At 41.8% G+C, this 22,649-nt stretch overlaps 2 protein-coding genes across 3 annotated transcripts; both read left to right on the forward strand.

Annotated features, from left to right (window-relative positions):
* The first annotated feature begins 12,401 nt into the window (after positions 1-12,401).
* vsig8b (V-set and immunoglobulin domain containing 8b) lies at positions 12,402-17,110 on the forward strand. 2 transcript variants are annotated; one of them, XM_004544100.5, is made up of 8 exons: positions 12,402-12,557; positions 12,836-12,915; positions 14,752-14,912; positions 15,041-15,239; positions 15,486-15,638; positions 15,754-15,876; positions 16,056-16,194; positions 16,284-17,110. In XM_004544100.5, exons 2-8 carry the CDS (start codon positions 12,843-12,845, stop codon positions 16,534-16,536), a joined length of 1,101 nt encoding a protein of 366 aa, XP_004544157.3. In that variant the 5' UTR covers positions 12,402-12,557; positions 12,836-12,842; the 3' UTR covers positions 16,537-17,110. The 2 variants fall into 2 exon arrangements, with proteins under 2 accessions (XP_004544157.3, XP_004544156.3); XM_004544099.5 differs by having other exon boundaries at positions 12,414-12,557; positions 12,821-12,915.
* Positions 17,111-19,961: 2,851 nt separating this feature from the next.
* Positions 19,962-21,434, forward strand: tas2r202 (taste receptor, type 2, member 202). The gene has a single exon (XM_004544698.4). The coding sequence runs from the start codon at positions 20,319-20,321 to the stop codon at positions 21,255-21,257; it is 939 nt and encodes a 312-aa protein (XP_004544755.4). The 5' UTR covers positions 19,962-20,318; the 3' UTR covers positions 21,258-21,434.
* The last annotated feature ends 1,215 nt before the right edge of the window (positions 21,435-22,649 follow it).

Here is a 22,649-nt window from a genome sequence, read left to right on the forward strand (position 1 = left end):
CAGCCATTTTATTTTACATTCCAGCCACATGGTAAAAGAGCACGGGTCATTGAATTCTCCCTAGCATCTTTTCTCTTATCTCAGGGATCTGATGTTTTCTATTAAGGTCAGAGAAAAGCATTTCACAGAAGACATGAGATGATGGGTTTTTTTTGTTTTGGTTTGTTTTTTCACCATTTGTCCACAACCTGAATCTACATAGCACATTACCCACAAGTCTATGTTAATACATCCTCCGAATGCAGTCTCGATTGAAACCGTTGGCGTGACAGTCCAATCAAACACTCCCAGTCATCATGCATCACAGGCATTGTTGTCAAAGACCCACCCTCTTGGAGCTGATTTAAATTACCTGCTGCTGTTTTTAGATTCTCTTGGTAAGGGCAGAACATGCTTCAAATATTGATCTTTTTTGGTTCGGGTACATGTAAAGAGCTCCAGTCATCAGTTGACAACACAGATTTTGTTCTGGTCTGTTTCAAAATGTCACACGCACAAAAAGAGATGTCACCGTATGTCATCCGTAGAGTACAATGACTTCTTTTCACTTCAGTAGTTTATTTGCATCCAGTCTGGTAGCAATAATGATCGGAAGTAATGCTTCTGCGTTTCTGCAGTCTAGTCTACAGCTTGTGAGTGACATTCCTGTGTCACAGAAGCAAACCTCTGCAGATCGCCACGTGTAGTGATTACTGCAGCTTCAATTCATTAGCGGCTAGCTGATGAGAATATATTTTTGTTGGCCTCAGAGCCATGATTGTTCTTGAAATAATATATTTCTTCAGTGTTAAAGAATTATTATTTTTTTGGTAGGGTGCAATTATCATGATTTCCATTTTAATATCTTATGAAATATGTAAATATCTTTAATAAAATACATGACTGTAATATTCATGCACCCTATTCTCAGTGCAGTCAGCTCTGTGATGTTATGATAATTTATGTAGCCATGTACAACGGGTGTTGTCATAGCAAATAGCTTTGCCTGGTTGACCAGGAGGAAATGTTTAACATTTTAAACAGACTTTATTTATTTATTTATTTTAATCCGTGCTTGGAAAAATGCATGCATGCATGCCGGAAGAGAATTAGACTGAGCTCGCTTAGAGATTGTAGCTGGAAATGTGTGTTTCACATGTCAGTGGCACCAAAAGAAGACTATGGTGTCTGTGAGTTTTGTGGAATTGTGGAAACATCTATATGACATGTGCAGTGTGCATTTGAATTTCAAAACCAACATGCTACCACCTAAAACACGCTCATGTAGTAATCCACTGCAAGCAAACTAATCTGCATGTTTACAGAAGTGTCTTATTAATAATTAGAAGATGTTTAATAGATGTTTTTTGGCTGGTGATATTTACATTTTTGTTGTGTGCAAAGCTGAGGTTAGCAGAGTTGACTCTTTTTTTTCATGAAGGTAAACAAAATATCTGACAAAATTCAATCTGCATCTGATGACGGACCAGATAAAAAGATCTGTACTCAGTTTTATGGCAAATCATGTTAAGACATTTTACCCAAAAGCAGAAATAACCAGGCACAAGAAGAAAAATCACAAAACTCGTTAACATTGATCCCCTATTTCCTGTAATTTATTCACTTGCTGTCTGACAAATTGACCAAGAGACACCCATGCCTGTAGCATAGCTAAAAAGGCCAAATAATTACCTTAATCTGCTTGGCACTGTCAATTTTCTATTAAATGTTACTTCTTATTGGAAACTATTTTTTGCTGCAGATTCAGAGCTCTGTGCCAAGAAGATTGTGTATGTATGACTGACTCAAAATAAACCACAGCACCCATGTTTAAATAAGTTAAGTGGGGTTTCACAAAAATGAACCATTATACAGGAATTATACAGGTATTTTTGTACGTAATTTCCCATTTTCAGAGCCTCAAAAGTAATTGGACAATTGACTGCTAATGTGACAGAGGACTGATGTAAGAGGATGAACTGTGAAGTGTACGTGGCCGTACTCTCTGCTCAGATTCAGCTACACGCTGAAAAATCAGACAGTGCTTCACCATCCAAATGGATAATGAGCCAAAAGAGCCCAAGAGTTACTTAAGACAAAAAAAATAGGATATTCTTCAATGGCCAAGTCAGTTACCTGAACTCAGCCCAGTAGAGCGTGCTTTTCATTTAGTAAATACAAAACTGGAGGCAGAAAGATCCACAGACAAGCAGCAAATGATGGCTGGAGTAAAGGCCTAGAAGAGGATCTCAAGGGAGGAAACACAGCATTTGGTGATGTCCATGTAGGCTATTCTCGACTTCAGGTAGTCACTGACTGCAAAGGATTTACATCGGAGTATTAAAAGCAATTCTTACATTTAAAATAATGTTAGTTTTTCTGATTACTTTCGAGCCTCTGAAACTGGGGGACGATGTATAAAAACGTCTTTAATTCCTAAACAGTTGTTGCAAAATGAATGCTAAACTCCTTGAATTAAAGCTGAAAGTCAGCACTTCAATCGCATCCTGATTGTTTGATTTAAATTCCACTGTGGTAGTATGGAGCCGAAATTAAAAATGTAAAAAAAAAAAATACTCCATATACTTATAAGCTGAAAGGTACCTGGGGTCCTAAAGTATGTAACTTCTTGCTCAGATTAAAATTTGAGCATCGTTTATCGAGTCTATATTAGCAAAAGTTGAAGGATCAAAGTTTTTCAGTGGGATAAACACTGTGACATTCAACAGGACGTCTCTATAAGTCGATAACCTTATCACATCCTCTCAGCTCATTTTGTGCCGTGAATCATTAAAACGCTCATTAAAACTCTTGATGAGGACCGACCCATGCAAATGCGAGTGTACAGTACTTTATCACACCACCACAGTGGATATTGAACTTCATTGCAACAATGTTTATAGAGCCAGATAATAAATAAGAGCTCGTATTCTTACCGGAACCTGCTTTATTTGAAGCAAGACACAGCCAGACTATTAATTGTGGTGCAGATGATAGTCTATAGTCTGATATTAATGACAAAGAGCACAGCTATTAGGAAGGGGGGATTTTTTTGTGTGTGTATGTGTCTGCATATTTATCTTCAGGCATTGTTGTTGATTTTGTAACTTTGGAGAACAAGCTAACATCTTGAGAAACTTCTTGCCATATTTTTTTGTGTCTCTTATTGTTAGCCCGCATCGTTGTTTCTAATTTATCAGAACAGCACAGAGAAACTGCTCAGACCAGATGGTGCAGCTCACTTAATCTTTATCAAATTGTGTGCAATTCGGCATCTGTGTGTCTTAAAAAGCAATAGCTGGTGTCAAAACACTTTTTTTCTCTCCTTTCTCTCTTTTCTGCGGAAATGAGCTGCTCAGTTCCGAGTGGGCAATCTCACTCATCACACTTTCATCTGGAAAGCCCTGTGGGGGAGTGTACACGTATGTGAGAGAGTCCTGATCTTCACACAAGCGTAATGTGAGGCCATTCTATATATGTCATTTCTTCTTAACAAGCTCGTTTATAGATCATCAGTTAGAGCCAGGGTTAGGCTTGGTTCAGATTAAGGGCCATGGCGGACAAATGGATAGGCTTCTGATCAATATTTTATAATAGCAACGGATGAAATCATTATGTGTAATGGCAAAGGTTACTTTCTGTGTAACAAACTAAACAAACACAGAATTATCACCGGACTTGGCTTCTCTCCAGGCTTCCATTGTTAGCATCTTTAAGGTCACTGCTTTCATTTTACAAAGTGCAACTTCACCGTTTTGGGTCATTCCCACCATAATTATCAAAACAGCCACAGCTACTCTGAAAACAGCTCCAAAAACCTGTACCTGCATCAATCCAGGATTCTTCAGACATTTAAATCAGTTGTGTGGTTGCAGGCTAGATTTTTGATATTAATAGCATTTATTTGTATAGGGATAAGATAACATGAACCACACCACACGCCACAGCTTTTATAGGTTAGACTCATTTGCAAAGCCCATCCCTAGATGAGCTTTTAAAATGCATACAACTGAGCAGCACTTACACTAGCGCTAGTAGGATTCACAAGTTATACACTAAAAAAAAAACTGTATTCAGACAACTACACAATGTGCAAACTGCAATGTAATACAGCACCAGAAGACAGGAAACAGTAGATCATTCATGATATCATTTAAATCGGTTTTAGTTGAAAACAATTCAATTCAGGAAGCCAAACCCAACCTCTGACTGGTAATGGATCAACATTTACATAGTCACATTTTAACTGCACATTCAGACAGTGCATTGTGTACCTCCTCACATACAGGAAGAAGCAGGAGCACAACCATGCTGGCACAGAGAGGGTTCGAGCCAGGAACCTTCTTGCTGTGAGGTGACAGTGCTAACAACTGTACCACTGGTGGATTTAATGAAGTCGGAGAACACATGCAGAGCTTAATGCGCTGATGTCTTGTGATAACCCAGTCATAGTGGGTCCCACAAGCCAGTGTGCTCCTGGTGCTGGTCCCAAGCTTGGTTAAATGAGGAGGGCTGTGTCAGGAAGCATATCCCCTTTATTGTCATTGTACATTTACAATGAAATTGTGGAAATTGCTTGCTATCCATAATGAACACTGACCACTTCTGGTGCTGTTGGCCAACAGAGTACCAGTGGAAACTGTGCTACTGTTGGCCAAATGCAAATGGAGATGAGCTGAGGTGTATCCTCTAGACAGAGGCAAGCAGACAAGGAGACTTGGTGGAATTACAAAGTACGGGAAAGTTTTCAAAGGAAGAGGTCAGCAAAGAAAAGTGGGATAATCGGGTAGATGAAGAAAGTAGAAGGACGTGCTGGGAGGCTAGGCATACAGCAAAGAGAGATGTGGCAAACGCTAATGAAAGGGCATATAGTGAGTTGTATGTTAGACTGGACACTAAAGAAGGAGAAATGGACCTGTATTAATTGGCTGCACAGAGAGATCGAGCTGGAAAGGATGTGCAGCAGATTATGGTGATTAAGGGTAGAGATGGAAATGTACTAAAGAGTGAAGAGAGTTCGTTGAGTAGGATGTAGGAGTAGGTTGAGAACGGGTCATTGGAATCTGCTCTGAGCCCTTTCTTGTTTGCAGTGGTGGTGGACAGATACCACAGGCAGATGAGGTCAGGCAGAATTGTCCGTGGACTGTGACGTTTGCAGACGACATCTGTAGTGAAAGTAGGGAGCAAGTAGAAGAGAGCCTCGAGAGTTGGAGGTATACATTGCTGGGAAGAGGAATGACAGTCAGTGAAAGAGAGAGAGAGAGAAGTGGAAAGGTGAAGGAGTAAAAGTAGTGAAAATAGATGAGTTTAAATATCTGTGGCCAGACAAGGTAAAGAAAAGAGAGTGGGCGGAAACGAGAGTCTGGGTGATTTGTGACAGACTGAAAGGGAAGGTTTACAAGATGGTAGCACTAACAAGAAGACAGGTGGCAAAGCTGAAGATGTTTCAATTTTAACTGGCAGTGACCAGAATGAACACTGGTAGAAAGGAGTACATCAGAGGAGACAGAGTTGGAGAGGCAAGACTGAGATGGTTTGAACGTGTGCAGAGGAGTGATAGTGGATGAACTAAACATACAATGCTGGATATGAAGCTGCCAAGCAGGGAAAAAAGAGGAAGACTACAGAGAAGATTCATGGATGGAATGAAAGAGGACACACAGAGGGCTGGTGTGACAGAGGACGGTGATAGCGATAGTGAGGAATTTCCATTTTGCTGGTGAGCATTAGATGACAGGATTATGGTAATACCTATTTCATGTCTGTGGTAAAGTAGGTAGGTAAGTAATTTCCTGTCTCATAAATATCAAACCAAAGCCAGCAGTCAGTTAGCTCAGCTATGCACAAAGACTGACACCTCCAAAAAAAATCACCAATAAACACTTAATATCTTATTCGATCTGAAATCAAAGCGTAGGAGAAGAATTTGTGGATTTATGAGGGATTACTTTTGTTTTAGACTCTGAAGGCATGTAAGTTAATAGAGGGTGGCTGTCTGGTTAGGAGTTAGAGCAGGTTGTTCATTAATCACAGAGTTGGGGGTTTAATCTGCAGCTCCTCCTTTCCACATGTCAAAGTGTCCTTGGGCGAGAGACCGAACCCCAAATTGCTCCTGATGGTCAGGTCTTGCATGGTTCGTTGCCACTGATGGCATGTCCGTGTGTGTGTGTGTTGTGTGTGTGTGTGTGTGTGTGTGTGTGTGTGTGTGTGTGTGTGTGTGTGTGTGTGTGTGTGTGTGTGTTAAGCTGTTATAATGTCTAAGGCCAAACTTGTTTTAGATCAAGTCTAAGATTGAATTTGTAATACGGAAGGTTAAGTTGCACAGAAGCAGTTTGTAGATGATAACAGTGGATAGAGTGTCCTACCAAATTGTGAAATATATGCATGAGCGCTTGTGTAATCGTTGCATGAGTCTTGTGTTTTCTAAAGCACGCTTGTATTACTACCAAGCAACCGAACAAAGCCGGGTTCACTCGTTTGTAGCTGTGACAGGGAACGAGGGCAAACAGCATCAAACGGGTGCAAATTTTACTCCTCAAACTGTTAGCTGTTTAACAGAAAATTGCCATTGCAGTTGTTTTCTCATTTTAAACATTTGCAGAATGTGTATATAAATTCATTCAAATGATATTCATTTCAGCAGAAAGCATTTTTTTCCCAAATGAATACATTTCTTTTCTTTATTTGACCCAGGGAAAGGGTGCACATGAAAGAAATTGAGGCCTGGTCGTATCTGCTGGGATGAGCCCAGGTCAGGTCAGTAAGGGATGATTTCATATGAATGCAGGAGCACACACACACAGAGGGGGCCGGTAAGAGACGGACAGGGCTGGTGAAAACTTTATGGATTTTTTGACAGTCCACCAATGCAACGGTCCACTGGGATTTTCCAAGTATGCCTGGAGGCTAGTACACCACTGACTGAAGATACAACAGCATAACATCATTCTCAACAGCCTTCCTTCCAACACAGTTGTTATATGAGGCTGTTATTCGAGGAACATTTCCCTTAATTGGTCATTTTAGAGAAAAGGAAATTTCAGGATTAAAGTACATCATTATATCATAATTCCCCAGTGTGTGCGGGGAAAATGAGCTATCACAGAAGCAAAGAGGGCAGAGACAGATCTGAAGTTCTTTATCAGAGAATACAGTTTCCATCCTACTCCTGCAAGCGAGGCTTAGGGGACTCTGGTCTCTGTGGACTTTCTCTGTGTGCCAGACTTCACTGGGTTTAGCACAAGAAGCACAACTTATTGGATTATGGTGTCCAGCGTTTATGCTCATATTGCTAGAGGCTGTGTGTGTGTGTGTGTGTGTGTGTGTGTGTGTGTGTGTGTGTGTGTGTGTGTGTGTGTGTGTGTGTGTGTGTGCGCGCGCACGCCATTGCTGTATGTGGGTGGGCAGCTTGTGAAGATAGAGATGGAACAGTAAATACACGACAAACTCCCGTTTACTTTCCCATTTTATAGGTGGGATTTCTTTATGGAGCCCTGCCTTTTCATGTTCACAGGTTAGCCGGTAAACAATCCAGAGGGGGGCCGTACTGTAAATGAAACGGGACTGTTAAGGCTTTTCTTGTTTCACGTGGATTTAACCGCACCTGTCTAATTTCATTCCTCGAGAAGTTTTGTGTCTGCCTGGACAGGATAAGGTTTTTGGCACTCGTCCTCAGTTAGATAGACTCTGGGGCTGCTGATAGAATGCTGCATAATTGTGCACATGCAGATTTGCAGTGGAAGTGATTTACTGGTACACTCTCTGTGTCTGTGGTGCCTGTAATTGCTGTAGCATCGCATTGCATAAATGTTCTGTGTTTATGATGCCTGCTTGATAAATGAGTCCATAATTTTATCTAATAAATAATCTATAAAATACTTTTGTTCTACTTGTAGAATGCCTTTTGTTTCATGGTTGATTCATCTTTTTTGTTTTCATGCTGTGCACTGTATCACTAGTTGATGCATAGATGGAACTGCATCCTTTTAGACTGCTATAAAAATTAGTTATATACCACAAGATTCCCAGTAAATCTCCAGTAAATCATCTTTATGGTTAATTGCTGTAATGTGCATTACATTCTATGATAACACAGTGAGTTATTGTATGTTTTGAAACTGCACTAATATCGTCTTAACGTATTAGCAGCGCTGTGCTCATTCTTAAATACAGTTCCCACAGTGTGAATAAGGCACGGGCACATCAGAGTAAAACAATGTTGCTAAGGAACTGACCTATGTCTATCTAGTTATGAAGAGAGTTATGGTGCTTATTCAGTGTAGTAACCCTGCTCTGCTTTAACAGATTACAGCCTAGGTAGGGATTTTGTATCATTAAGGCTGAAGTTAATCCTAATCTTATTTTTTTTCTCTTTTGCTCTAAACCACTTTCTGCTTTATATCCTCTTTCAGTGTGTCATGACCTCGCTCACAGCTCCATAAAAGTTCAAATGCAGGGAAGACATAAGAAAAACACAACCAGAGGATGATCAGTGTAAGCAGCAACAGAGACAGCGTGGCAAGGCCATGATCATAGTATCAAAATGTATCTAGATTTTCCCTACATTTTGATACCATCTATCCCATTTCCTCAAATAGTTGGCAGTGGGAGGTGGTTTCAGGAAGTTGCTAGTAGTTGCTTATGTGAAATTTATGTATATTTACTGCACGTATGGTACCAAGAAAGATGTGGATTCACTGATTTGTTGCTAGCAGTTGTTAGTATGAAATTGATCACAAAGAAAGTGAGTGTTTGTGGGGAGTACAAGGTTTCCAAATACCTTGCAGGTGAATGTTCTCTGTAAGTGGTTTGAGTCACTTTTTCAATGTTCACTATTTGCTTGGATAGCCAATGACAAGTGTTTGCAGACAAACTGGCATATTTCCATGCAAAGTACTGTCAACTTCAGCAACCAAAGCAATCACAAAGAGGTTTTTGGTATATCCCCTGATAGATTTCACCCAGCCACCAAACTCCAGCAATCACTCACCGACCTCTTGGAGATTATAATTTTTTTTTTCTAGTGACTGGAGGTTTCCAGAGAATTGCCAGCTGGTTTCTAGGCCTGTATGACTGAGGCCTTAGGCAATGAAACCCATGCACCACAGAAAGATATGCAGTACCACTGCACAGCCAGTACAGGTTGCAGAGGGCCATAACAAATGCAAGAGACATAAAAATAATGGTAATACTGTCTGCACCAGTTTCAAAATCATAAATATATGAGAATGAAAGCATAGCAGATAAAAGATGGGATTTCATCCTGCTGTGTATAATGCCATTCAAGTACGCTCTGATGGTAGATATGCCCTTTCCTTAGTGAGTTACTTATTGAGAGGATGAATCACAGATGCTGGGAGGAATCCTTGCATTTCCCTTTTTATTATTTATTCGGCAGCATGGCACAAGGAAAGCATGCGGTGCTGGAGCAACAGGGGGAAAAAAACTGCTTGGAGAGCGGGACTAATCATGCCAGTTTCACAGCATAACAAGACAACAGTTAGAATTGGATGACGACTGGAAACCTTAAAAGCAATGCTAGCTCTGGTCCCATTACTGCACAGCCTAACGAACACCAGCCGGGCTGTAGAGTGTATTTATGATCTGCAGGACATCTGCAAATACAGACTGATTGGTATAAAAGAAAAAGACCAAAAAAAAAAATCAATTTCACTGTCAGAGTGGACATTTAATTGCTGAGTTTCAGGAGGTCATGAATAAAGTGTGTGGCCCAGATTGTGCTGGCTGTATTCCACTCACGTTGCTCTTTGAGGGGTTGAGTGACTGCTCCCCTCTGCCAGAAGCGCCATCCTTGTCCCAGTGGCGTTCCACCTTAAAAAGAGGAATATGTGTGCCCAACTGGCTCCCTGACATTGACACACCGTGAGTCACGCTGCTGTGATATTTCAGTATGGCTGCTGGCAAGCCAAGCCTTTCTGTAGCCTCTCCCCTCCCTGCTTTGGTCATTTGTTTGCCTCCCCTGCTATGCTGTTTTCTTGTAATTTGGACATCTGTCAAGGTGGTTTGTTTGCAACCCTGTGGTGTGATTAGGCTACCTGTGCCAAATCTGGTAAGAGAGATGTGGGTTGAAGCGAGCCTTGGCTCTAAAGACAGAGCCACAGCATGGCTGCTCCACATCTACCAAGTTTAGCGGGATAATTACAAAAGCACTGGGCGATCAAGATGCTGTGAAAGAGATGCAACAAGTCGAGAACATTCAGGTCAGTGATCACAAATGTATTCATCATGCTTGTCTACACGCTCTCCTGCAGTGTTAATGGTGGTCTTGTCAGTGTCCTAGTACTGTCTGTTCAGTCCCGCCTCGCCCTGTCACACAGCTTGCTCAACTCAGAGCCAGTGCCAGAACCTCCTCTTACACCAGGGGGAGGAAGTGGGGCAATTAACCACCTGCTGATAAAGGAGCCATACCGCACAGCCTCACACATACCCCGATATTTGGTGGATCACTCATGGACACATTCAAACCCAGACTTATGGGTGTGGTGTCACTCAGGCGCACTGCGTGAAGCTCTAGCAGAAAGCTTGCAAACATACAGTGAGCACCAAATGAGAACAGGGTTGTGCTGATTTCAGATTTGCTTTCTGATCATGTTTCATACTGAGCGTTACTAATTTGTTCATCTCTTTAATGAACATTATTGGCAGGATCACATTAACCCAGCACTTAAGTTTCCTAATGGTTAAGGTCACGCTCCGCGCTCACATCATACTGTACGATGTCATTCAGTCAGTACTGAATGATTCCAACGGCACATCTCACTTCATTGAAAAGATCTTTTTTTTTATTTTTACATCATTAGCCAGACAGATATATTGCATGTTAAAACAAAGTAAATAAACCATAATGAGCCTCCATTATGCTTTTTCCTTTTTTTCTGTGATATATTTGCTCTGTTACTCGTCCATGCTCATACACTATATTGCCAGAAGTGTTCGCTCATCTGCCTTCACAGGAATGCTCATCTTAATCCATAGGGTTTAATGTGTCGTCGGACCACCCTTTGCAGCTATAATAGCTTCAACTCTCCTGTGGAGGCTGTCCTCAAGGTTTAGGAGTGTTTATGAGAATTTTTGACCATTCTTCCAGGTCAGACACTGACGTTGGATGAAAAGGTCTAGCTCACAGTCTCCACTCTAATTCATCCCAAAGCTGTTCTGTCAGGTTGAAATCAGGACTCTATGCATGCCAGTCTAGTTATTCCACATTGACCTCGCTCATCCATGTCTTTATGGACCTTCCTTTGTGCACTGGTGTGCAGTCAGTGACCCATTCTTTCACAAATTCTTGTAGAAGTAGTCTGCATGCCCCGGTTGATTTCCTACACTTGTGGGCAGGGAAGTGATTTGAACACCTGAATTCAATTATTTGAATAGGTGAGTGAATACTTTTGGTAATATAGTGTATTAAACACGTGCAAACTTTCAAATAATGAGATCAGCTTGTGTATAAGGAACTTAGTGTGAGCCAACAGCTCAAGCTTTAGTCTAGAACATTTGGTTTCAGAAGGATTTTTTCGGTCTTAGAAGTCACTGAGGGTGGAAATTCCTAATATGGTCATTGCAGGCTGTGAGCACAGGACTGTGTACCTGCTGCTCAAACTTTCTGTTTACTAAGAGCATGCAATCAGAAGTAAGATGGCTCAAAGAAATGGGGAAAAAGCTAAAATAGCATTTTTCAGATGGTGGATGAACTGAGGAGCACCAGGATAAGAAAAATAACACATTTATGAACTGAAAATCATAAAAGATGCCACAGTTGAGACAGAAAAATAAAAGGAATTGATTTCTGGCCTAAATCAAAACTTTGTGTTTTGGTAAATCATTCATAGCTGATAAGCCATTTCAACCTCACTAACAGCATGAACGGCAGTGGCAGCTGCCGCACTGCGCTTTGCCGCTCTGTCACGTTAAGTTGTCTTTTAGTCCCAAATCAGCATGGATCTCAATATGTGCCCTGTGTGGCAGAGCAACAAAAACCAGTCAGTGTATGTTCATGGGAGTGTCAGGAAGACGGGTTACACAAGGGCTGGCAACATTTTTTTCTGGCCCATTCGGTCTTAAACAAGTATCATAACTTTCCTCTTACCTTAAAAATAAGCATACCACAAAGAACTCTACAGCATGCAGCAGACTTATCATACCGTAGTTTTAGGAAGAGAGAGAATTTGCATTGTTATGAAATAACAGATGATAGATGTGATAAATAGATGATAGATAAAACTGTGAAAAAAGCAAGAAAGTACATGTAGGTGTTTATTAAACTGTTTTCAGCCAAGACACACACAGAGACTGGAAACCTAAACTAGCAAAAGTCTCTTTTCACATTTTTTGATTATCTTTTATTCAAACAAGAAAAAATAAAAACAAGTATGAAGGGGGCTTGGCGTGTTTCCAATTCTAGGAGTGGCCAACAGGTGCACTATGGACAGAGAGGGTGTGGCCATAGTTACTGCTCCTGAGTTTCACCCGAGGACAAAATAAGCCTGCTACACCTGTACTGTCACACCGGTTAGCCTTCAAGGACACACTTTTGTTGTGGATTGTGTCTTCACTTTAAGGTATGTCGGAGCTGTTATTTTTATTCTTCCCTTTATAGCGTTTATCGATCAACATTTGATTTTCTTGGTAGTTTGTACAGACAAACACACACACACACACAAAATAAACCGTCACGACTGAGTTCTCAGGTGATGTAAGTTTATAGATAAACAACTAAGCAAAAGTGATAAAGGCTCTGGGGGAGAGGTAAATGACGCCAGACATCTTTGCTTTTTGATGCCAAATACAAGCCTTTAGATTAAAACTCTTATTTTCCTGATAGTGTGTTTGCTCTCAGGTTGAAAATGGAGCCAGCATTCACGAGCGTCAGGCTAAAGGTGGCTGTGCTGTTTCTGGTGACAATTCAGCTGAGAACAGGTGAGTGTGGGGTTTTTCTTTCTTTTTGATTACATCTAAGGAGTTTGTTTCAGGTTTCTGAGCATGCTGAATCAGGGAACACAACGATCACCAGCAGAAGAGTTGTTTTTCTTAGGAATTCTGAACCTGAATCTGATTTGTGATCCACACAGCAGATACAGTTCACTGTAACTCAGCTGATGATCTGACCATTTCACGTACTCACTGAAGGGTGCGTTTGTAGTGGGGATGGCTGAGAAGTACCCTGCATATCATTCATACCTTAAATTATTGTGGCTGAGGGTCAAACAGCTATGTGCATTTGCAAAGCGCGACCCTGATGGATTTTATTGTGACCAGGGGAGTAATTAGCCTCTGGCCCCCATCCAAGCTGTCTGTATTAAATATAAGAGCAGCATAAAAATGCAAAAAAAAAAATTACATCAAATACGCCCAGAAAAAACCCTCAAACCTCAACGTCCCCTTCATTATTCAGATAATGCTTCCTAATTAGACCAAAAGTTCACCGCCTTATATAAAGAGCCACGACTGATTCTTTCGGCTCTATCGTGACTATTTGAGGAAAGCACCTGGGCGTGTGCATTTCCATTCACAGGAGAAATAAACAACATTAATGATGGCAGTATTCCAACCATCATTTTATTTACGATGAGCGACATCCAGGGTTTAGCATTGTACGTGGCAATTCCTTTAAATTCCTCTGCATCATTGATGTAAACACTTCTACGTCTGCTTCTGCTGTTATGACGAGTCAAAAAATTATTCCAGAGAAGAAGTAGGGGTGAGCAGGAGGAAACACACACAAAACAAAACAAAAACAAAAACTGTGAGGCACCTTTGTATTTGCCAATGAGGGGAGGGCACAGGGATGTGCATGTTTGTACTGAGCTCAGTGGCTGAACCTACTGGCAAGTTAGCTCAGTGGCCTCTTCACGTGGAAATCGCATCTTCTTTAGATCCCAGTGTTTTGCCCTTGGGGGGTGCTGGGAGTTGGGGAGGGCGGCTTTCACGGTGTAAACATTTGACTGACTAATTTGTTTTTTTCCACACTCACTTCATCACATCTGCCATTGTGTACGCTTTCATAAATACCCCTGACATCCTCTGCTTTGTTGTGGTGCCACTAAAGTGCATTCTGAGTGCTTTCAGAGGGTTATAGTGGATTTAATGATGAGCGATGTCAAAACAGAGGCTGATTTGATTTGAGCTCCATTTAGATATTTTCTGAAGGTTGGACACCCGAACGAAGGGGGAGGGATGGCGAGAAGATAGAGTCGAACATTATCGAGATAAATAACTCTGATCTGTTGAAATGTGTCACCACGCTATCAGTGTTGACTCTGGCAACAGTTGAATAAAAATCTAAGGCCAAAAAGAGTGAGTTAGCGGGGAGTGTGTGTCAACTCAGAGACGGCTCGTAACTAGCTCATGTGTTCAGCTTTCATCATTATTTGCCGATATATTTCAGACAATTAATAAGCCTCCAGAGTTTAATAAGTTAAATTGAATATGCAACCCCAACCCAAAAATCAAAATAAACTTTTACTTTAATTCATGTCCAAGCCCTCAAAATCTTCAGTTTGACTTAAAAGGCCTATTAGTCTCACATCAGCACTTCTTCTCCTCCCTGAGACAGCACAGGACCGCAGGCCCAGAGCTTGAATGCCATTAAGTGGGAGAAATATTAATACGTTTGAGAGCGAAATTCATTTTATTCTGTCTTCTTTCTGTCTCTTAACTTGGGTACACGACTGTAAGAATCCAATGGAGAAAGAAAGCATTGTTCTAAGTTAGACGGAGCTTAATAGAATTTTTGGTTTCATCCCATGTTAACAGAGGCGATGCAGATAACATCCACGGGGCCGCAGACCATTCAGTATGCAACGGGAACGACTGTTAAACTGGGATGCACCTATACTCCAGCCGCAGCAGACACAGGACCGCTGGATATTGAGTGGTCCAACGTCAGTCCGGACATGACACAGAAGGACACAGTGGTATGTTGCATGTGTGATGACAGAGAGGAATTATAGAAAGACAGAGAAAATATTGCATTTAGGCTCAGTTAGCTGGAAAACCTGAATCAAAAAATAAGACATTACTCAGTGCAAATCTTGCCTCTCAGATCTTATCATATTCAGGTGGCCAGACCCACTACACGGACAACAGCGTCTCCAAAAGGTTCAGTTTCACAGGGAACCCCGACCAGGGAGATGCTTCGATCTCTATCACTGGTGTGACAGTCTCAGACACCGCCACATACCAGTGTAAAGTCAAGAAGCTCCCAGGCATTGACATGAGAAAAATCACACTGGTTGTGTTGGGTGAGGACAAATTGCTTTTTTTGTTTTGCTTCTTTCTTTTTTTTTAACCGGTCTAACTTGTTTCATTTCTCAGCCGTCTGCTTTTAAATGTGCTCATTCACATGGAATGCAAAGGCTCCTCCATTCTTTCTGTCTCAGTAGATTACCTCACTGCAGCCATACCCAGATGCTTCAGTGTTGAATCAGAGCATTGCACTAAAATAGTTTTTGTGCCATATGGGTTGTTTCTTTCTTTTTTTTCATTAGTTCCCCCATCAGCGCCAAAGTGTTGGGTTGAAGGTGGTGAGGAGAAAGGAAGCACAGTCTCCCTCCGCTGCGTATCCCGTCAAGGATCCTCTCCCATCAGCTATGTGTGGACGAGAGAAAACGGAGCTGCAATTCCATCCACTGCTACTCAAAGTAAGCAACTTAGCACCAGGATGCCTTTTTCTAAGAATGCTCTTCTCTAAACACTAATGCGGCTGTGTTTGTGTAGGTAATGTGCTTGTACTCAGTGCTGTCTTCTTTCATTAAGACCAACAGAGTGGGGAGCTTCTGATAAAGAACCATACAGACAGCAACACTGGAACTTATGTCTGCGAGGCAGCAAACGCTGTGGGCAAAGGGCAGTGTAAATACGTACTGCGTGCATACAACCGTAAGTCTACAATATCATCATCTTATTTTCAGTTTAACAGCTCTGAACACTCATATCCTGAAGGTACCTTTTTTGACTTGCTTTTATGCAAAATCACATATAATCCTCTTGTTGGATTTGGAATTCAAGAAGGTGAGCTGCACACGTTTGATTTCTAAGCAATACATTGCCTCTTCCAGCTACCAATAAAGCAGGTGTGATAGCTGGCGCTGTGATAGGCGCTCTGCTGCTTCTGCTGCTCCTCCTGCTTCTCATCTGGCTTCTCATCTGCTGCTGCCACAAGCGTCGCTACCAGAAGGAGGTCGCGAATGAAATAAGGTATTTTATGGCCGTTTGAGGCATCTGTCAAACGATCTCAGATTGGTGCAGCAGCTTAACTGAGAACCTGCATGGCTCTACTTTCCCAGGGAGGATGCGCAGGCCCCGGAGAGCAGGCCCCCGAGCAGGAACTCCAGTATGCACTCCAGCCGGCACTCCAGCCTCCGCTCAGTGATGGGATACCGCACTCACCACGGCGTCATCTACAGTTCCGTAAGGGGCAATCTGCCTACGGTCAATGAATCGGGCCCAATCTTCACAAATGGAAGCAATGGGTCGACCACAGGCGGGGAGATACCCGCTCACCTCACATATGACCCTAAATATGGATACGCCGTGTGACCACAAACCTCAAGCCTAACAGGCTCTTAATTTTATTTTTAGTGCTCAACTACACTTTATGATAAAAAAAAAAGACTCAACACCTTTTAAATAATATTCTGTGTCTGAAGTATATAAGGGCCAAGAGTTGCAATAATATATACATGTTTTTTAAACCAGGGAACAATGGGAGTGTTTGCATAGCTACTGACTCATAAAATCCTACCCTCATGTGACATATTATATGTATCAGCTGACTTTCATGAAGCACTTTAGCACATCACTGCTAGTGTAAAGCAAACAGAAGAACAGGTTTTCATAATCACAAATAAGATTTGCTTTGTTTTTTTTAAAACTGTATGTAAAATGTATATAGCAAAGCAATTATTTTTTATTATGGTGCTTTTTTTCCTTCTTGTTATTTTTTTATTTTGTACAGTTTAATGTTTTAATTGGCAAGTCAAGGCGAACAACAAATGTAAATGGCATTCGGGTGTTTGTGTTGTCGGTCCACATGGGTCACATGTGTACAAATGTAACTTAATTAGAGAGATTAACGAATGAAGAATCCATTAAAATAAATATCTAGTGCAAAGTTCTTGTTTAAAAAAAAACCTCAAAATCTTGGTCATTTAATATGCTCGATGTGTTCTCACAGCTTTCACAGTTGCTGCTATTTTCAGGGGTGTAAGTGGCTCGATAATTGGGGACACTTTAGAATAGTTAGCTTTACCTCTGACCCTCTTTATGGCAGTTTGCTTTCTGGTAAAAAAAAAATATATAATAATTTGTAGAGCAAAACGAAGCAGAATTGCCTCGTTCATGTCCTGTGCAGGGATGCATGTCTGATCTTTTTGGGGAGGGGGTAGGAAGAAGGTAAACTAGCTCTTAAACTAGCGGTACTGACCTGCAGCTGACACCTTCAGTAAGCAGAGTCAGCACTGTGCCTGCAGCCCCACCTCTCTTCAAAAGATCCCATCTTCAAAAGGTGCGTATATTGAATGAATACGAGCTGCTGGTAGTGGTGTGGCTTGGTCAGTAATTCTGTTTCCAGTCCCCTTCAGGGCAAGGGGCACCCCATCCCAACCCACCACACAGCTACACCAACAGACTGGCATAACACAGTGTTTAATGTGCCTCTGCTGTGCTTGACTTTGTCGTTTGTTTGCTTCCCGAGAAGACAAACACATCCTCTGTGGGTCCGTGTTAATGTCTGTGACTTTCTGTTTGCTCTAACCAGTATTTTTTCCCCCTTTCTTTCCCAGTAAATGCACATCCGTCAAGCTTTCTCATGTGCTCACACGTTAGCCTGTCCTTTGATCCATGCAAGAAGCAGGAAAACGGATACAATAATTAATTACAAATACTGTTCTGGAAGCCTCGTTGGAAAATCGCAGTCTTGCTTTGGAGGGCAGAAGTTTTAACAGGGTTGGCATAGTAAAAGAAATTGTATTATTATTATTTTTAGAAAAAAGAAAAGGCTACCACCGCAGTCTGCTTTCAAAGAGCTTTTGTATGGAAAACTGCTTTTTAATGTTCTTGTGCAACAAAAAGGCAGAATCTGTCCCTGAAATTTGGCTTAAGGTGATTTTTTTTTTTTTTTTTTTTTATAAAGAAAAGTGTGACTGCAGACTGTTGGGAAAGCCATACTGTGTGCTTATGAAATCAGCATCTTGCTTGTTTTGACTGGATAAATGGAGTAAACAAGAAATCTAAATAGAGTTGAACTATAATTTTAAGTCAGCACCTCATTAAAAAGAAAGTTGGGGTGCTCCACAGCACAAGCTAAAGTGATAAGGTGCTGCATGAGCACGGCTTGTGAAGGTGACTTAAAGGTGATTTGCTGTTCTTATCAGGTAAATGGGCGTGTGGGCGGTTTGGTATTTGTAAATATGTGGCGGACAGCAGGAATAAGTATTTGCATGCGGCGCGTGTTGGATTGTGGTTTGTGGATTGGCTGAGCTGCTGTGCTGCACTGACAGACGTACAGTAAAGTCATTGGATATCAATATGCACTGCTCAAAAAAAATGGAAGGACTTTTTAATCAGAGTGCAGCCTCAAGTCAATTAAACTTGTGGGATATTGATCTGGTCAGTTAAGTCGCAGAGGGGGTTGTTAATCAGTTTCAGCTGCTTTGTTGGTCATGAAATGAAACGAGAGGGGCAACAATGAGACAATACCCAAAACAGGAATTTTTCCCAGAACCAGTTTTACAGGTGGAGGCCACTGACATTTTTCCTTCCTCGTCTTTTCTGACTGTTTTTTCACTAGTTTTGAATTTGAAGTCAGTGTTATTATTGGCAGCATGAGGTGCCAAGGTTTGCTGTGTCTCCCAGCACAGTCTCAAGAGGAGACTCTTTGAGACAGCCAGTTACTTAAGGAGAGCTGGACAGGGTCATAAAAGGTTCTTCCCGTATCAGTAGGACTGGTATCTGGAGGAATAGCATGGGCACTGCCAGAGCTAAAAAAAATGGCCTCCAGCAGGCTGCTGGTGTGAATGTCTCTTACCAAACAACCAGAAATAGGCTTCATGATGCCCAGTACTGTGCAGCTCGATTGGAATTTCCCATAGAATCCCAGAATTGGCAGGTCCACCGCTGGCACCCTGTGCTTTTCACGAATGAAAGTAGGTTCACCCTGAGTACTTGTGACAGACGTGAAAAAGTCTTGATAAGCTGTGGAGAATGTTATGCTGCCTGTAACATCATTCAGCATCATAGGTTTAGTGATGGTTCAGTGATGGTTTGGGAAGGCATTTCAATCAGGGACACACAGACCTCTACAAGCTTGACAACAGCGCCCTAACTGCCTTTAGGTATCTGGATTAAAGTTCCTTCGGGTGATGTGATGACAGTATGCAGGCAGTTCTATGACAATGAAAGAATTGATACCCCTGAATGGATGCAAATCTCTGGGACATTGTGTTTTGGTCCATACAATGCTGCCAGGTTGCAGCTCAGACTGTCCAGAAGCTCATCGATTCCCATTGAGATCTGATGTTTTCAAATTGTCCCTTTATTTATTTATTTTTTTGATCTGTGTATAATGAGCACATATCCTGTCCACCTCATGTCAATGCAAACCAGCTGTCGCCACTACCTGTGGTCAGGGATGATGCAAATCGTACCCAATGTGAAAATATAAATCCCCATGAAAAGAAAACTTAGATCCAAGACTTTCACCTTGCGTGTGCATCCTGCAGACAACTCCAGGCAAGGATTAATGCTTGAATAAACAAAACAAAACAAAGGATTCCTCAGCTGCTACCAAAGTTATTGAGCCAGACCGGGTATTGTCACGACTAACAGGCAAAGAGAACGTAAGCAGAAACCTTCAGTTGGATTCACGGCAATAAAAAACACAATATCTGACCCAGGTGAGCTTCGCTAGTGTAGGAATTTCCTACACTAATTACTCTAACCTTCTTACCTCACTTGTTCGCTTTGCATGTGACCACCTTAAATTTCAGAATTGGCATAAAATTCGAACATTGACCAAAGATTTTAATTGGGCCTGTTTGTATCTGTTTAATGAATTTCAAATGCTAAATGTGTGAATCTTTTCCTCGGGCCCTTCTGACAAGCTATGACTGATTCAATTCTGTGACAGAAATGAAGAATCATCTGATTTTTGAGTGTGTGTATATAATTTATTATTCCTCTTCCCCCCCCTTCTTGTCATCTCTTTGAACGCAGCAAAACCAAAGCACTTCAGAAACCCACACAGACTGCTGAGTGTTGCACGGAGACTTAAAGACTACGGTATCCTTGTTAAAGTTTACGGCACAGAAGAGTTTGGGGTTATGCTTGTGTTAATTAAATATCCCCTCTGGGTAATGACGGGTGTGCTGGGCATCACCACTGTCTTTTTTAATTCCTATATCTCTTTGATGAGTGTGTTGAACTACAAGGAGAAAAAGCAGTGGACGCCTTGTGAAACTATCACCATGGCTCTGTCGGTGGCCAGTATTGCTCACCAGATGACTTGCTACTTCTGGATGACCATGGATGAGGTGGACAGTAACTGCCAGATTGCCCAGATAGGCTACGCTATCCTGCTGGTGCTTACCTTCAGCTTCAAGTTCATCATCATGTGGAACAGCAGCTTTCTCACTTTCTACTACAGCACCAAACTGGTTCACGAACCCAACCACTGCTACACACACGCCCAAGATGTCATCGTCAAGCACGTGACCATAGCTGTGATTCTCATCCCTCTGTTTGGTTTTGGCACCTGTTTGCCAATGCTTGTGTTGTTTAACGCTGGCAACCCAGCAGCTGCTGGAAACGCGGTTGGCAACATCACCTACAAAGCAAATGGAGACTGTGGACTTGTATTCTCTGACACCACTTCTGTGAAGGTTTATCAAGTCATGTACTTGCTCCTCTCTGATGTATTTCCAGGGGTGGTCATGGTGAAATGCTGCATCTCCATCTCTGTTCACCTGGCCATCCATCTCCAGCACATGAAAGCTAGCACCAATGGAACCCACCCTCCAAAGCTGGGCACTCAGATAAGGGTCATCGAAATGGCTCTTGGTCTAGTGGCCAACTTCCTTGTCCTGCTCGTGGTAGACCTGTATGTCAACTACAAAATTGTGGCGCACCAAGAGAGCACCCTCTCTCTCACAATCTTTTTCACATCGCTCTACACGACCGTTGCTGCCGTGGTGCTCATCTACGGCAAGAGGACTCTTTGGAAAACGCTGATACATGATTTTAACTTCTGGCTTAGTGAATAACTGTATTTGTCTTGTCTGAAGGTGCCCGAACAAAAGACTCAAGCCAGCCTTCCTTCAAAAGTTAAAAACTGGGGGACAAAAAAAAGCCAATTTGCTTTCTGCTGGAGGTCTTTGTGCTGAAATCAATTGGTCATTGTCTGAACTTATTAAAAAACTTTGAAGTATTCTTTTATCTTTTGTGCTAGCAATTTCAGTAATGACTACTGTCCTGCTGCATCACCATTAATTACAGTTTCTTGCATCAGAATGGGATTTTAGCTGTGCTGGCCACTTAGAGCTCTGCAAGTGAACGCACACCGGGGCCATATAACCAGCTGACCAGGCCAGTACCTATGAATATTAATATTTCAGTAGTACAAATAATAAGTTAGGCCTGTAAAACAGATCCCAAAGCATGCGTGCTTAGACATGATGTAACTCGGGGCCCATCTGAAAACGTTAAAAAATACATGTGACTGAGGTAAGAGTACAGAGCATATTAATAAAATAGGAACGTATGCAGAACCTGGCTTTAAGAGTTTTTCCCCCCTCACTCAGGTTGCAGATAGTTTAAGCTGCACACAGGGACTGGAGTAACTTGCACGTTAGCTGGAAGGATGCCAGGCCAAATCCCTGCACCATATGAGGGGGAAAAAAACACAAACCCGATGAAGAGAAGCCCCCCCCCCCAACATCCTCCTTTTTAGTATATGTGTTCGCTGGCCCTCGACAGAATCGTGTATACCTGCACTCGACAGCTCCCAGGTGTGACTTTATGTAGCTGTTGCTGAGAGTGTGGATATGAAGCTGGTGTTCCTGAAAAGTGCACTCATGCCCAGCAAACCTACTCTGAGTAAATAGAGGGGCTTTTTTATAAAAAGGAAAAAATGAAAAAAAAAAATGCAGCAGACCTCCTTGCAATGCTACATTAGTTCACACCCTCTGGCACCACCTAGTGAGGTTCAAAGCAGAGATACAATAGTGCAGCTAATCCCACTACACACAGAGACTCGGGATCCCTCCAGCTGTTAAACGGACAAAGTAAGAAAGGGCGTATTATCCTTTGATGCAGGGGAGTTAAGTCGTACCAAGGCCTCCGCTTCCATTCCTGTCGTCTTCCCCTCTCCCTGTTGGAGGGAGCTGGATTCAACATAACAGGGGCAAGTTAGGTTAAAGATGAGGCCAAGAACAGCTCAATACAATAAAAGGAACCAAAAAATAAAAGCGCTAATATGGCTACAAATGGCCATTTCTTCAGTGATTAACTGAAAGAAATGGCTACAGTTGTAGCTGCTCAAACTGGACCCAGTCTTAACTACCATATGCACATACGGTAGACTAAAGCTGTTTTATTGATCACTTTTGGACTTTTTCCTTTGACAGTTAAAGCAATAAATAAATAAATAAATAAAT

This window comes from Maylandia zebra, linkage group LG12 (assembly GCF_041146795.1).
Source record: "Maylandia zebra isolate NMK-2024a linkage group LG12, Mzebra_GT3a, whole genome shotgun sequence".
NCBI classification, from domain to species: domain Eukaryota; kingdom Metazoa; phylum Chordata; class Actinopteri; order Cichliformes; family Cichlidae; genus Maylandia; species Maylandia zebra.

What these genes read in the sequence shown, in the direction of transcription:
- vsig8b (XM_004544100.5), top strand. Translation starts at nt 12,843, where the DNA reads ATGGAGCCAGCATTCACGAGCGTCAGGCTAAAGGTGGCTGTGCTGTTT. An exon ending in TGACACAGAAGGACACAGTG is followed by an intron (nt 14,913 to 15,040) that starts GTATGTTGCATG and finishes CTTGCCTCTCAG; the next exon opens with ATCTTATCATATTCAGGTGG. An exon ending in CGTACTGCGTGCATACAACC is followed by an intron (nt 15,877 to 16,055) that starts GTAAGTCTACAA and finishes TGCCTCTTCCAG; the next exon opens with CTACCAATAAAGCAGGTGTG.
- tas2r202 (XM_004544698.4), top strand. Translation starts at nt 20,319, where the DNA reads ATGCTTGTGTTAATTAAATATCCCCTCTGGGTAATGACGGGTGTGCTG.